The sequence below is a fragment of the Salvelinus sp. IW2-2015 genome, linkage group LG4q.1:29 (genome assembly GCF_002910315.2).
Source record: "Salvelinus sp. IW2-2015 linkage group LG4q.1:29, ASM291031v2, whole genome shotgun sequence".
Taxonomy (NCBI): domain Eukaryota; kingdom Metazoa; phylum Chordata; class Actinopteri; order Salmoniformes; family Salmonidae; genus Salvelinus; species Salvelinus sp. IW2-2015.
This window is the reverse complement of record NC_036842.1, coordinates 57,375,529-57,391,034: the sequence shown is the minus strand read 5'-3', so window position 1 is coordinate 57,391,034 and position 15,506 is coordinate 57,375,529. Positions and strand designations below refer to the sequence as shown.

Sequence of the window (15,506 nt, the reverse complement as noted above, 5' to 3'; positions counted from 1 at the left end):
ATGAAGGGGAGCAGACAGGTTAAAGAATGTTTAAGCCTTGAGACAATTGAGACACGGATGTGTATGTGTGCCATTCAGAGGGTGAATGGGCAAGACAAAATATTTAAGTGCCTTTGAACAGGCTATGGTAGTAGGTGCCAGGCACACTGGTTTGTGTCAAGAACTGCAACGATGCTGGATTTTTCACGCTCAACATTTGTGCATCAAGAATGGTACATCACCCAAAGGACATCCAGCCAACTTGACAACTGTGGGAAGCGTTGGAGTCAACATGGGCCAGCATCCCTGTGGAAAGCTTTTGATACCTTGTAGAGTCCCTGCCCTGAAGAATTGAGGCTGTTCTGAGTTCAAAAGGGGCTGCAACTTCATATTAGGAAGGTGTTCCTAATGTTTTGTACACTCAGTGTATATGTCCCTTTGCTTGTTTTTATCTGTTCTACAAATAGCATGCAGAAATGCAGTAAATTAGCTTAAACTTTCAAAAAATCCTTGGACGGGGTGTTACCACTGAACATGTATCTAGCTTAAATATGGATCTCTTCAAATGGATTAAATAAATAAATTAGGGCAGTAACAAATGTAAAGTTATTTAATACAATGAATCGTAGTTCAAGCCAATTTTCAAACGCTATTTGTGATACAATTTGTTGATTTCCTATGGCCACCCATTTTTATTTATTTTGTTTTTTATTTAACCTTTATTTAACTAGGCAGGTCGGTTAAAAACAAATTCTTATTTACAATGAGGGCCTACCAAAAGGCCTCCTGCGGGAACGGGGGCTGGGACTAAAAATAAAAAAAAATACATGACTGGTTCTTGGTGCCCCAATGGCCACCCCATCAACAAAAATCCTAGAATCGCCTGTTTCTTTCATATTTTCAGCTCTCACCATCAATACAACGTTATTATTCACATAAAAAAAATAGATGGACAATAATGTTGGATTTTAAAATCATTTTATTTTAAAGTCCATTCAAAGTCAACTTGTTTATTGTTTAAATGACTAAGATATACAGTACATTTGTCAAACATTTACAGTATTGCTACAAAGCCACAGTATACATAAACCTCCAAAGACCATCTCCGGTGTCTGTGCATGACACTAGCCATAAAAACACTGCATCAACTCCATGACATTTAGTAAATTAATACAGAATAAAAATCGTATTTCCTATATCTGATGCCCTCGTCATTTCTATTTAGTTTTATTTATTTGTTATTATTATTGCTATTATTATTTGTGTGCTGTATGGCAGTGCCCTATAAACTCAACAAGAAGAATAATACCCCGCTATGTCCTAAACTACGATAAACTAAGGAAGACAACATTTTCCCTGATACTTGTCAAAAGTTGCTTGACAATTCAACACAAAACAATATACATCACTAAGGGTAGCAGAAATCTCTAGTGTTTGAACCATTATATTACCTTGTTTATATTTTCACTATTGCAAGACAGAGATCGCTCTAATTTGGAAGAATGTGATTCCAAACAGTCATTATGTTCCACAGATTCAACAATAATCCGTCTGCCTATCACAATTCTATACCTTCCCTAATTCTGTCATATCCTTTCTTTGTGTATCTCTGTACTGTGTAGTGTCATATCCATACCGGCACCTTGGTGACATAGAACTGTGTGCGTCTTTAGGGCTATACTGTATTGTGTGTAATGTTGTATGGCATGGGTTAAGGCACGGGTTGTGTTGAATCCCTAGTGTGTTCAGTTCACCTGGTGATTCTAGAATCTAGATCCAGGTGGCAGTGGATTAAAGCATCGTTGCATTCTATGGAGGTCTGACATTCCCGAGGAATACATACTATAGAACTACCATTACAGGCAGCTTGAAATTCAGTCATCTAACATATGGCATGATTATGGTTAAGTTAGAACATAGCAGTGAGTGAGGAGGAGAAAGGAAGCGGGCAAAAAGCTTGATACAACGGGAGCGTGTTAATAAACAATATACTGCATCTTATTACTGCATTTTTCTTCAACTGCATTTAAATGTTATGAAATCGCTGTGCATTGTGTCTAAGTGGACAAGTTATGAGTGCATAATGTTGTATATATTTATCAATACAGAGAAGGGATATAATAGGGCCACAAAAACGAAAAACCGCTTGGCTTGAAGTTCACGAAGAGGCAATTATGGAGCATTTATGTTGTGAATAGTGAAATGCCGCCCTAAACATCTCCTCTACTATTTTAATCTTCAACCTGAGATGACAACATAGAAGGAGACTTGCAGTACTGTATTATTACCAGTCTTAACGCTAATTATTTACTTATGTCTGTTCAAGACAAAGAATATATCCAGATCATGTTGTCTAGTGAAAAAGTAGTGCCAATAATCCATAGCAGGTTTCGCAGTCAAGTCTTGATATTAGCTATGAGTGCTTTTAGTATCCCTAAAGCTAAGCACAGCACACACTGTACATAACATGTTAACTCTCCCTCTATAGTGTGGGAATTAACAAAAGGAATGTCCCCATTGGGAATCAAATCTATGGTTACATCACCAGTTACTTAGTTACATTGCACTCTTCAACAGAACAATTTCAGATCTACTCATATATCTGCTTTAGCTTTAGTATAAAAATAAGATTCAACTCAATTATAACATGGTCAAATTAGGTAGGGCTTAAAAGAAAAATCCCCTCAAAATCGATATTTTGGTCTTTTTTTCATTAGTCCATGTCGGCAGTCAAATGTCCAAGATATTGGACTTCCAAGAAGCAAAGTGTCGCTTGCCACATCATCATAATGATACAAAATGCATCATATGATGCGAAACACTTTGCTTCCTGAAAATCCTATATTTTAAAAACTTGACTGCTGACCTGCAATACATTTTGGGACTGTATTAACAGTGGACTAATGAAATAAATACCTAAATATTTTGTGGAGTGGATTTGGCTTTTAAGCAAAAACATACCTGCATTTCTGTACAATTGAAAACATTGAAAAGTATTTACCAGACAAAGAGGAATACAAAACATATCCAATATTAGTTAGTATCTTGTACACCTCCGGTTATAGTTGGCGGCAAGCAATCACATAATCACTGAACCTATGTACAAAGCATTTATACAATGTGGTGCAGAGAGTGAATCTAGGTCCATTACATGAAACCAAATCATTGATTTATGGATTCAGATGAGAATTTGGTACGGTAAGCAAAGAACAAAAAACATTCCCTCACAGAAAATGCACTTAAGAACGTATTTCCGTCAGACAAACATGCACACATGAATGATTATTTCATTATGCTTTTGCAACATTCCCATTAGTTCTGTGAGAGATTGATGGCTGGTTTGATGAAGCAGCTTTAGTATGTCATCTCTACTAGATTCTAACATTCAGGTGTAAGTTCTTTTCCATTAATATTTCAAATCACGGAGAGAGCTGGGTTAGTTGACATCCATATTATACCAGTCAGAGTTGAAATGTTCGCGATTCTATTTTGTAAGAAAAAGAGAGCGCAACAATGGTCAACTGTCATCAACCCAAAAGAAAGTATTATCGTTGTGTAGCATAATTCCCTGAACCTGAGGGTTCGGAAGATCTAACATTTAAAGGCAATGTTACCGCGTTTGCAGAGATTGCATTCACACTAAACGCTGCATTTGTCGGCTCTATCGGAAATTAACTTTAAATGTCACCTGAGCTACAGCGCAGATCCTCCACGCTACAGATTGAATCTGGCCCTTAATCTATGGAGCAAGAAAGAGGACCAAGCCAAACGAGCCACTGTGACAGAGAGAGAGAGAGAGAGAGAGAGAGCAAGAAAGAAAGCAAGAAAGAAAGCAAGAAAGCAAGAAAGCAAGAAAGCAAGAAAGCAAGCAAGCAAGCAAGCAAGAAAGAAAGAAAGAAAGAAAGAAAGAAAGAAGAGAGAGATGATTGAGTAAGAGAGTAAGTCAGATATGTGTAATGGGGGCTGGGATAATATGAGTGAGAGAGTAAAAGAACAGGCTTTCTGGTAAATTGCTTAAAATGTGGTAAACCTGCTCTCAATCTGCATGTGTTAAGGTTTTAATGTAGTTTAACGTCGTATTAGACCTTTAATACCAGAATGCAAAACAAGATGGAGTGCCAAATATTAGTGTTTTTTTCTTCCAAAAGGCATAATTACAGAGGTACAGTATACAACATAGACTCATATCACATCTCGGAAGCATACTTGTGCTTTAGTGTTGCATTGTGGGTGCATTTACAGAGTGAATATCTGACAGTGGTCATTTCTGAATGTCTGTTATGAAGAAAATCAAACTACTTACAAACAAAATGTCCTGATAGAGCCATGTTCTGAAGGGTGGGGGAAACACTATTGACATGGTAGTTTGTTTGCCTTTGTTTGTGAACGTACTGAAAAATCGGTTAAAGTTAATTGAGTTTCACATTGGTTTTATGAAATGAATATAATGCGCACCAAAGCCTCCCTGTTAGAGTTTGGTCTAGATAGGAGAGGAAAATGAGACGGATGGTAAGGTATGTGAAAACCATCCCTATACAGCACATAGGGAATAATTATCTGTAGAATGACTGAAGAGTAACTGATGTTTGAACAATGGAGGCCTGTTGAGGCCAAGAGTGTGTCTGTCCAACTGAGGCTGTGGGTCTTGTGTCGAAAATAGCAAAGGACGAAATATTCAGAGAGATATAGAGGGAGCAATTACTGAAACTCTTTAGCCTCCTCCTTGATAACATTAGTGAACGTGCCCATGTTAAATCAATGGCTAAATTATAGTTATAGTATTTTTCAGAGGAATCCCATTTATAATACATGATTTGTTATCGCCTAAGCAGGTGAAATAATTTGATAAGGCACAGGAGAGCTTTCCCAAAATGAATGAAGCAGTCTGTTACATTTACTTGTCCTGTGAGTTGGATTTTGAGCCGCATCTGAGGGACAATAGTCTGGTACAGTATGGTGTATTAGGAAACTGACCATGCAATCCCATTACAGATGTAGGCTCTTAATCACTCTTTTAGTTGCTGAACATTTTCCTGCACAGCAGGAAATGCAAACTTGTGTAAAAGGTTTCTAACGTTTGCAATTTCTCCTTTTACATTTCAGACTTGATTGGCACTTATGAAAAAGGTATCAACCCCAAAAGGTATCAACAGAAAATGTCCATGAATTATAATTCACATTTCCTGTTGCTGCAGAAGTATTATCCTGCTGTAGCAAACCATCTCAAATAAAGAACCTACATCTGTACTTCACTGGGGGAGCACAGCCAATCACTGAAAAAGCTGCCTTGCTGTGAGACACAGTCACTCACATCTAAAAATCTGTAGTCGGCATTGAAGTCACTTGGGTGTCTTTACTGCAAAGTAGGTGGGCATCACTATCATTCTTTCCTCTCGCTCTCACGTTCGGTACAAAATGGCAAAGTTATAAACATACCGCTGAAGTGGTGTTCTGAAGAGTAAGTTCTGCTGTTCTTCACTCTAGTGCCTGAGTATGGCTCAGTGCAGGCCCCTTTAAGCATGTACCTAAGCAGGGATTCTGGTGGTTATAGACTGACTGAATCTTACTTACCCAAACCAGCAATTTATTATTTGATCTGTGTACTCCAGCCCGATACATGTTCTCTAGCTGGGAACTGCATTAGGATAAACACTAGGATAGAACAGGAGACTCAATTCAGCTCCACACTGCCCCTCCACACACATAATACGGCCCTTTAGGTCCATGAAGGAGTAGTGGACCCAACTGCAGGTGCCCAGAGTAGTGTCCTGTAGTTCTGTCTTGTCCTGTGATGTCTGGGCCTCATAAACACCAATACTCTCGCTGCTGAGAAATACGAGCAACCCTGTATCTGGGGGTTCAGTGGTTCAACCCTGTCACCGTGGGACTGTTCACGCCTGTCATCACCGTGGGACTGTTCAACCCTGTCATCACCGTGGGACTGTTCACGCCTGCGTCCCCAAAATGGCAGACCACCTCCTTTCTAGGCTCAGTACATGTCCCCAAAATGGAGGGTGAGGTGTGTGTTCTCAGCCCCCAGCCCTTCTCCCTGGGCTAAAAATCTCAGTACATGTCCCTATAGATCTCCTGCAGCAGGGGGTGGAGTGACGTGTCCTCGGTCTTCTTGATCTCCTGGACCAACTGCGCGTGCTCGGTGACCAGTTGACGGAGGTCGGCCAGTTTCTGCAGCAGATTGGGGAAGAGGAAGGTGTCGTCTGGGTGGTTGGCCAGCAGGTGGAGCTGCAGCACCTGAACAATGTTCTCCTGCATGCACTCGATGTGGGTCACGTTCACCAGGCCAGGGCGGTCTGAGGGAGACAAAAGAGGAGAGGAGAGTTAGAGAAATGATTATGTCAACCCAAGAAGAGACATTATGATTGGCATTGAGGGGACTAGCAAATCCATCAAGAAGACGCATAGTAATGTAACACTAAAACCAATTAGTGTACCAATTAGTGGTCATTAACCCCAGATCACAGCCTCTCCTGTTCTCTCTCTCTTACCTCCACAGCAGATAATGGCAGCCACAAACAGAGCCAGGTCACTGTCATCCAGCTCCAGCCCATTGAACTTCATGGCGAACTGAAACTTGGGCTCCATCATGTCGCTGAAGGGCCTCCTCAGACTCTTGAGGAACTCCCTGGTGATGAAGCCCGATCCGTAGGCCACCAGGAGGCCGTCCTTGTTCATACACGATGCCAGCAGGGCGAACAGTGCCTCGTACACGCCATACTTCAGCAGAGTCACCTGGTCGTTCAGGTCCAGGCTGGAGAAGCCGGGGACAGACTTGGCGAACTCGGTTAGCTCTGTGACCGTCTCTACGGAGGTGCACTGGCAGCAGTGGAAGATGCGGACCTCAGCCTCCTTCTCAAGCAGATGGCTCCCGGCCGTGCTCACCATCTTAGCCACCAGGGTCTGCTCTGCCAGCTGGAGGGTCTCCATGTCGTGGATGACGAAGGGCTGCAGGGGCATGGAGGGAGACAGGGTGGTGAGGAAACAGTCGTAGCCATGTGTAATGACAGCCCTGTATGAAGGAAGGCCGGTAGAGAGGAAACTATTTCAAACGGAACCCTAGCCCCTACCTAGACCTTGTGGATGAGAAACAGTTGAAGTCGGAGGTTTACATACACCTTAGCCAAATACATTTAAACTCAGTTTCTCACAATTCCTGAAATTTAATCCTGGTAAAAATGCCCCTTCTTAGGTCAGTTAGGATCACCACTTTATTTTAAGAATGTGAAACGTCAGAATAATACTAGAGAGAATGATTTATTTCAGCTTTTATTTCTTTCATCACATTCCCAGTGGGTCAGAAGTTTACATATACTCAATTAGTATTTGGTAGCATTGCCTTTAAATTGTTTAACTTGGGTCAAACGTTTCAGGTAGCCTTTCACAAGCTTCCCACAATAAATTGGGTGAATTTTGGCCCATTCCTCCTGACAGAGCTGGTGTAACGGAGTCAGGTTTGTAGGCCTCCTTGCGCGCACACAATTTTTCAATTCTGCCCACCTTGACTGTGTTGTCCTTAAGCCATTTTGCCACAACTTTGGAAGTATGCTTGGGGTCATTGTCCATTTGGAAGACCCATTTGCGACCAAGCTTTAACTTCCTGACTGACGTCTTGAGATGTTGCTTCAATATATCCACATAATTTTCCTGCCTCATGATGCCATCTATTTTGTGAAGTGCACCAGTCCCTCCAGCAGCAAAGCACCCCCACAACATGATGCTGCCACCCCGTGCTTCACGGTTGGGATGGTGTTCTTCGGCTTGCAAGCATCCCCCTTTTTCCTCCAAACATAACGATGGTTATTATGGCCAAAAAGTACGATCTTTGTCCCCATATGTGCAGTTGCAAACCGTAGTCTGGCTTTTTTATGGCGGTTTTGGAGCAGTGGCTTCTTCCTTGCTGAGCGGCATTTCAGGTTATGTCGATATAGGATTCGTTTTACTGTGGGTATAGATACGTTTGTACCTGTTTCCTCCAGCATCTTCAAGGTCCTTTGCTGTTGTTCTGGGATTGATTTGCACTTTTCGCACCAAAGTACGTTCATCTCTAGGAGACCGAACACGTCTCCTTCCTGAGCGGTATGACGGCTGCGTGTTCCCATGTTGTTTATACTTAGCGTACTATTGTTTGTACAGATGAATGTGGTACCTTCAGGAGTTTGGAAATTGCTCCCAAGGATGAACCAGACTTGTGGAGGTCTACAATTTTTTTCTGAGGTCTTGACTGATTTCTTTTGATTTTCCCATGATGTCAACGAAAAAGGCACTGAGCTTGAAAGTAGGTCTTGAAATACATTTACAGGTACACCTCCAATTGACTCAAATGATGTCAATTAGCCTATCAGAAGTGTCTAAATCCATGACATCGTTTTCTGGAATTTTCCAAGCTGTTTAAATGCACAGTCAACTTAGTGTATGTAAACTTCTGACCTACTGGAATTGTGATACAGTGAATTATAAGTGAAATAATCTGTCTGTAAACAATTGTTGGAAAAATTACTTGTGCCATGCACAAAGTAGATGTCCTAAACGACTTGCCAAGACTATAGTTTGTTAACAAGAAATTTGTGGAGTGGTTGAAAAATGAGTTTTAATGACTCCAACCTAAGTGGATGTAAACTTCCGACTTCAACTGTAGGTATTTGTAATATTACTACTACTACTAGAATGAAGGAACGATATGTTTCACAAACAGTCCTGCCTACATGTAGGGATAATGAGCCTATATAAAACATTTATTGACAGAAAGAAAAGAGAGCCTTTATTGCAAGCAGTTGTAAATCCTCATTGTAACATAACCCAAGTCCTGTCCTTGATCCTATGGTACATTATAGAACACCTCCGTTCATGGGTCACAGTCTCAAAACCTACATTTTATTTGGTTGTCATTATGTAACTGTGAAGGTTACAGTAGCTTATTTCTCCTGGAATATGTCTGTTGGGGGACAGGGTAAACCGGGTCTAGATTAGCTGTGATGTCCTACACTGTAGCAAAACAAACAACAGGACAATCTAATCTTATCAGGTGTGTACCCTTAGATAGAGCCATGTCTTACAAAAACACTGCTGCCTGCGCTTCTTCAAGCAAGCACTGCAAGGACACCAGCTCCAATAGAAAATACACAAGGACTGCGAACTTAAACTCAACTGTTATCACTGACTCTCATGAGGTGTTTTCAGCACGTTGTTTTTTTAGAGTGTGAGGCTGCTAAACAACACGTATCTGGGTCATCGTGTTGGTCGGGCTGTAAGTACACGACCAGAGCTGCAGTGGTGAAAGTTCCCACAGGAGCCAATCCAGCACTTGCTCCTAACCAAGAGCTGCGTATTACACACAGCTTACTCAACTCACAATATGATACGCTCCCAACATCTGACTGGCAATGCAGGCCAGAATATTATTGCTGAAGGTGGCAGCTGGGTAAGAGCAGCTTGATCAACAACAGAAAACAAGGTCAGAAGACACTACAATGCATTGCTAAAGGCTACGCTAAAGCTGAGTGGAATGTCTATCCATACATTGTTACTGTGTAGTTGATCCACCACTTCTACTCACGGTTTACAATCCCGTGATCCTCCTCTCTGACGTCTGCCACACCTACACCCACCGAAGATGGATTTCAACCACTCACCAGAAGACCTCACCCTTACCCCACCCATTTATTCTCCTATGTGATGAAAGAATGAATGGAGACCACAGATCTAAGGGGACCATCTTTAAAGAAAGAAAGAGAGGGAGGGAGGTGTGCAGTGGTCTTCAAACACTGTTGATAATGGTCCATTATAAGTCAGGGTCATACAGAGTTGTTCTTGATGTATTCAGACAGATGTGTCCTTGTCCAGACACGTTGGCTTCTAAATGTCATTGATCAAGTTATTTCTGTCGTTGTATGGTTCTTTGGCTCCTAGTGGGTAGTGGTTGCCAACAGGTTATGTTGACACACAAGGACTGTTTGGTTTGCACATTGCATCCCATTCAAACCGGATCAAAATGCAGCCAACGCACTCCAAAGGGAATAATTCAAAATGTAATATTGGACCCGTCTGATTGCACAGAAGACATGCAGTACCATCAGGGTTGCAAAAAATAGTATTGCATTTGCAAAATTTGAATGATTCCCTTTGGAGAGTTAGTTTAATTTTTGATCCAACATGCACCCCCCCACACACACACACACACACATACAATTCTACACACTGCTCTTACTGGAGTGCTTGTCTTGCCGGTGAGGATGGTGCGGGCTTTGGCCTTGTTCATGTTGAAGTTCTTGAGGTAGGCCTCGTAGATGTGCCTGGCCAGGGTCTTCTGGTCGGCCTGCTCGGGGTCCTCCACCTCCCTGTCCCCCGTCTGGATCTCTGCCTTCAGCTTCAGCTTCTCTGACTGGGGCATCCGACCAAAACGGATCGCTAATTAGAGAGGAGAGAGGCAATTGCACAGATGAGAACGTACATGAAAAGAATTATATACAGTATTTACAATACAACGGACAAAAATGCATCTGTTTTGCTGAGAGATACATGGAGACTCAAGACAATTGTATATTTTTTGTCATATCAACATTAGAAAGATATGGAGGCTCAAGTCGATGTGTATTTTTTTATTTGTTTGCCAAATCATGAACACTGTTGTTCAAAGGTTTTTGGGTGTAACTTAGAAGCTGCCCACTGAAGGGATTGCCGTCCAAGAGGTATGGTTGTTTCCAGGAGCATGTGGTAATGGAGTGATACGTTGGAAGTTATGAGAAACAAGATGGACGCCTGCCTCTTGGGCTGCCCCACCTCCTGGGCCTTTTGTTTCTGTTGTGTTATTTGTTATGTTTTCTATTCTTTGAGGAAAAATGTACTTACCATGACTGAGATATGTAGTTGTCTCACCTAGCTATCTAAAGATAAATGCACTTACTGTAAGTCACTCTGGAGAAGAGCATCTGCTGAATGACAAATGTTTTTTWTTTTTTTTAAATAAGTAAAATGTAGACGGGCTATGGAGAGAAGTGGGGGGCTGGATGAGAGGCAGTTGAGGAACAATGTGTTAGACCGCTAAAGGAAATAGGACCAATCAGATAGCTAGTGCTAGTATGTGTTCGCGTGTGTTGTTTTTGTACAGAGCGACTGACTCTCTCAGACAGTCTGCACCTAAGTGTCACCTAAGTGTCTAACTAATCAGATTACAGCTGCACTACCAATAACTCAGTGGGCTAACACACACACGCAAAACACACACCTCCCTCATAGGTAGCACAACAGCAGGTGCCCCTATTAAGGAAAGGGAGATACCTAGTCAGTTGTACTAAACTGGTTACATTGGTAACCAGTTTATAATAGCAATAAGAGACCTAGGGGATTTGTGGTATATTGCCCATATACAACGGCTAAGGGCTGTATGCAGGCACTCCGCGTTGCGTCGTACACAAGACCAGCCCTTAACCGTGGTATTATGGTCATATACCACACCCCCTCAGGGCTTATTGCTTAATTATACTATGGGCACCGATAGCTAACAATCACCAGAATTCCGGAGCTTGGATTTTTCATCACTGTTTATTTGGACAAATCACAATTTCACAGGTGTAGAGCCAACCACCTGGGTCTCCAGCCAGGCTAAAGCAAACGCTGAATGTATTTGAAAGATTCATTAGTGAAAGAGGAAGTGAGAGATGCTCCGAGGAGGGATCAGGATACCCAGGATAAGAACATCAGACTAAGCTGAGGATGAGTCGCTGACCCTCTACAGCAGAGCACAGGGATGGTGTGGGACAGCAATCTGTCAGAAGGTCTATCAAACAACAAACAACCCAACCTATGCTGTTGCAAGGCTTAAAGAGCAGGGAGGGCTGGAGTCCTGCTGTAGTCCTCCTCAGTGTATCAGGTTCCATCACCCTCTCCCATGTCCTTTCCCCTGTATACTGTTACATTTAGGAAACACAACACACGTGTTTCCACAAGGAGAAACTCATCTTGGACACACCCCAGATGTGAAATAAATATTAATGTTGAGCATCAGTCCACATATTAGATTGCTCTCCAGCATGATAGTGTTCAATTCAGTGGTTTCACAACCTGAAGTGTGTCCATGAGTTCACTGACACTAGTCCCCAGGTCTACAGATGTAGGATCTTAATTTGAGCCAGTTTGCTACAGCAGAAAAATAACCCTGCAGCACCTGGAAATATTATATATTAGATTCTTCAAAGTAGCCACCCTTTGCCTTGACAGCTTTGCACACTCTTGGCATTATCTCAACCAGCTTCACCTGGAATGCTTTTCAAACAGTCTTGAAGGAGTTCCCACATATGCTGAGCACTTGTTGGCTGCTTTTCCTTCACTCTGCGGTCCGACTCATCCCAAACCATCTCAATTGGGTTGAGGTCGGGTGATTGTGGAGGCCAGGACATCTGATACAGCACTCCATCACTCTCCTTCTTAGTCAAATAGCCCTTACACAGCTTGAAAGCGTGTTGGGACATTGTCCTGTTGAAAAACAAATGATAGTCCCACTAAGCGCAAACCAGATTGGATGGAAAATCACTGCAGAATGCTGTGTTAGCCATGCTGGTTAAGTGTGCCTTGAATTGTAAGTAAAATCACAGACAGTGTCACCAGCAAAGCACCATCACACCTCCTCCTCCATGCTTCACGGTGGGAACCACACTCTACGTCTCACAAAGACACAGGGGTTGGTACCAAAAATCTCAAATTTGGACTAATCAGACCAAGGACCGATTTCAACCAGGCTAATGTCCATTGCTCGTGTTTCTTGGCCCAAGCGAATCTCTCCTTTTTATTGGTGCCCTTTAGTAGTGGTTTCTTGCAGCAATTCGACCATGAAGGCCTGATTCACACAGTCTCCTCTGAACAGTTGATGTTGAGATGTGTCTGTTACTTGAACTCTGTGAAGCATTTATTTGGGCTGCAATTTCTGAGGCTGGTAACTTTAATGAACTCATCCTCTGCAGCAGAGGTAACTCTGGCTCTTACTTTCCTGTGGCGATCCTCATGAGAGCCAGTTTCATCATATCGCTTGATGGTTTTTGCGACTGCACTTGAAGAAACTTATAGTTATACATTTTTCTGATTGACTGACCTTCATGTCTTAAAGTAATGATGGACTGTAGTTTCTCTTTGCTTATTTGAGCTGTTCTTGCCATAATATGGACTTGGTCTTTTACCAAATAGGGCTCTCTTCTGTATACCACCCCTACCTTATCACAACACAACTGATTGGCTCAAACGCATTAAGAAGGAAAGAAATTCCACAAATTAACTTTTAACAAGGCACACCTGTTAAGTGAAATGCATTCCAGGTGATTACCTCATGAAGCTGATTGAAAGAATGCCAAGAGTGTGCAAAGCTGTCATTAAGGCAAAGGGTGGCTACTTTGAAGAATCTCAAATATTTTGATTTGTTTAAAAGAAAATTGGTGTTATTTCATAGTTTTGATGTCTTCAGTATTATTCTACAATATAGAAAATAGTAAAAATAAAGAAAAACCCTGGAATGAGTAGGTGTTTTAAATTTTGACTGGTACTGTACATTCTTATAGGGGTTGATTCATTTTTCATTTGGGGAAAATGAAGTCTGCAATTTCTAATCGCAAACTTTAGAAGCCTTTTTAAAAACCCAAATACACTAAAAGTTTGCATTTCCTGGTGTGCAGGAAAATTCTCAGCAACAAAAGAGTGATAATATTAAGATCCTACATCTGTATGTGTCTGTCTGTCCTTCAGTCCATCTGTCTGTCAACTCTGACCGACTACTACAGTGATCATGCTAAGCCCCTCTTCACATCACTCCACACAACCTCGAAATTCTATTGGAGTCCATTGTAAACGGAAGGACATCGATCTTAGCTAAGGTTCAGAATGCCATGTTTTATGCTGACATAAAACACACAGGTAAACAACATCCATCCAATAGGGTCAAAGAATTTGAACTAATTGTCCTGGATCAAGGTTTTTGTTTGTAGATTAACTCTCCATAAAGTAAAGATCCTTATGTTTACAGTGCTTGTAGTCTGTCTGTATGTATGAGGGTGCATGTCTGTGATTGTTTCTGTACAGTGAAATCTGTTGTACGATTTGTTTTACACTGTGTGTGAAGGCAGTAATGTTGCACTAGTAACGTATCCTATTGAAAACCACGCTGCGCTACCCTGTAAAGCTCTCTATCAGCCCTGGTCACATGACCAGCAGGCCCAGGCTGAGACTCCCACTGTATGTTTCTCTGTTCACACATCCACAGCTAAAGGGTGAGGAGGGTTCAGCCAACGCAATACAACCCCACCTTATAGTTTTACTGACCATCACAAGGAACAKCACAGAGAGTCTGCATAGAGACCACCACACAGAGGCAGAGAGACTCATGCATCAATTGCGTCGTTTTAGTCTGGATAAAGCGAAATATGAAATGGTGCAAATGTTGAACAATTGTTTTGTTTTTGTTAATGAAAATTGTAGGATTCACGGCAGTCTCTCAAGTGATTACCTCGTGATTCCCATTAGTCTTGAAAAGCAACCTTCTGGGTTAATGTGGTGTTAAATTGCAACTCCTGGTTCCTCAAGAGTGTGGTTTTGAATGGCGTACATGTATGTGTGCATATGTCTACTTGCAAATGCGTATGTGTGTGTGTGTGTGTGTGTGTGTTCCTCTCTGGTTGCTGCTGGCAGGTTGTGCTGTATGCAGAAAGTCGTACTCAGGGATCTGGCTATGTTTGTGTTCCGGGCTGTATTACAACCGGCCTGGATTGGGAGTCCCATAGGGCGGCGCACAATTGGCCCAGCGTCGTCCGGGTTTGGCTGGTGTAGTCCGTCGTTGTAAATAAGAATTTGTTCTTAACTGACTTGCCTAGTTAAATAAAGGTTAAAGAAAACATTTCTAAAAAAGAAAAGAAATCCTCACCGTTGTGGGACATGCCCACAGACAGGCACTTCTGAAAGCGGCAGTATTGGCACTTGTTACGGTTCTTCTTTTGTATTTTACAGCGGCGCTCACACTTGTCATATTCCAGCTTCAGGCGGATGGTCCGCCGAAAGAAACCCTGCAGGCACAGAAAGAGGAGAGATAAATGTTCAGGTCGAGACCCAATAGACTGCACTCATGAAAGAAACTCAGCCTCGACTCAGTAGACGAACTGAACTCAACCACACACTATAGTGACTTGATAAAAGAAGACTATTGTCAGTTCATACCAGATATCTTGATATCTCTCAACTGCTAACTTTATTAAACGTGTTCCGTCATCTAAGACTTTCWCAAGCTCAGCTATCTATCAGCGAAGTGAAGGCAGTTTTCTGGCCTAGAACATGACACTAGGAAAACTCCAATCACCCAAAGGTCACTTTCACCGCTAAAAAAGTCAAATACAGAGAATGGACCCAAATGACTGGAGCATGACACTCTCAGTCTGGACATATATGCTTATCACATCTAAATGGGATTTCACTTATGTTACACAACCCTGAGAAACAACAGTGTCTGGCTATGGGCAGTGGTAGATGTCCTGTGCTGAGTGGTT

The 15,506-nt window shown here is 42.0% G+C and overlaps 1 protein-coding gene across 4 annotated transcripts in view; it reads right to left on the bottom strand.

The window, feature by feature from the left end:
• Nucleotides 1-940: 940 nt before the first annotated feature.
• The window catches only part of pparab (peroxisome proliferator-activated receptor alpha b), a 62,457-nt gene continuing 47,891 nt past the window's right edge, over nucleotides 941-15,506 (bottom strand). For all 4 annotated transcript variants that reach the window (XM_023985138.2, XM_023985139.2, XM_070442979.1 and 1 more), the window contains 4 exons: nucleotides 14,891-15,029; nucleotides 10,199-10,398; nucleotides 6,483-6,939; nucleotides 941-6,287 (listed from right to left, as the gene is read on the bottom strand). In XM_023985138.2, the coding sequence (XP_023840906.1) occupies nucleotides 6,043-6,287; nucleotides 6,483-6,939; nucleotides 10,199-10,398; nucleotides 14,891-15,029 (1,041 nt within the window). In that variant the 3' untranslated portion in view covers nucleotides 941-6,042. The remainder of the gene's footprint in view (nucleotides 6,288-6,482; nucleotides 6,940-10,198; nucleotides 10,399-14,890; nucleotides 15,030-15,506) is intronic.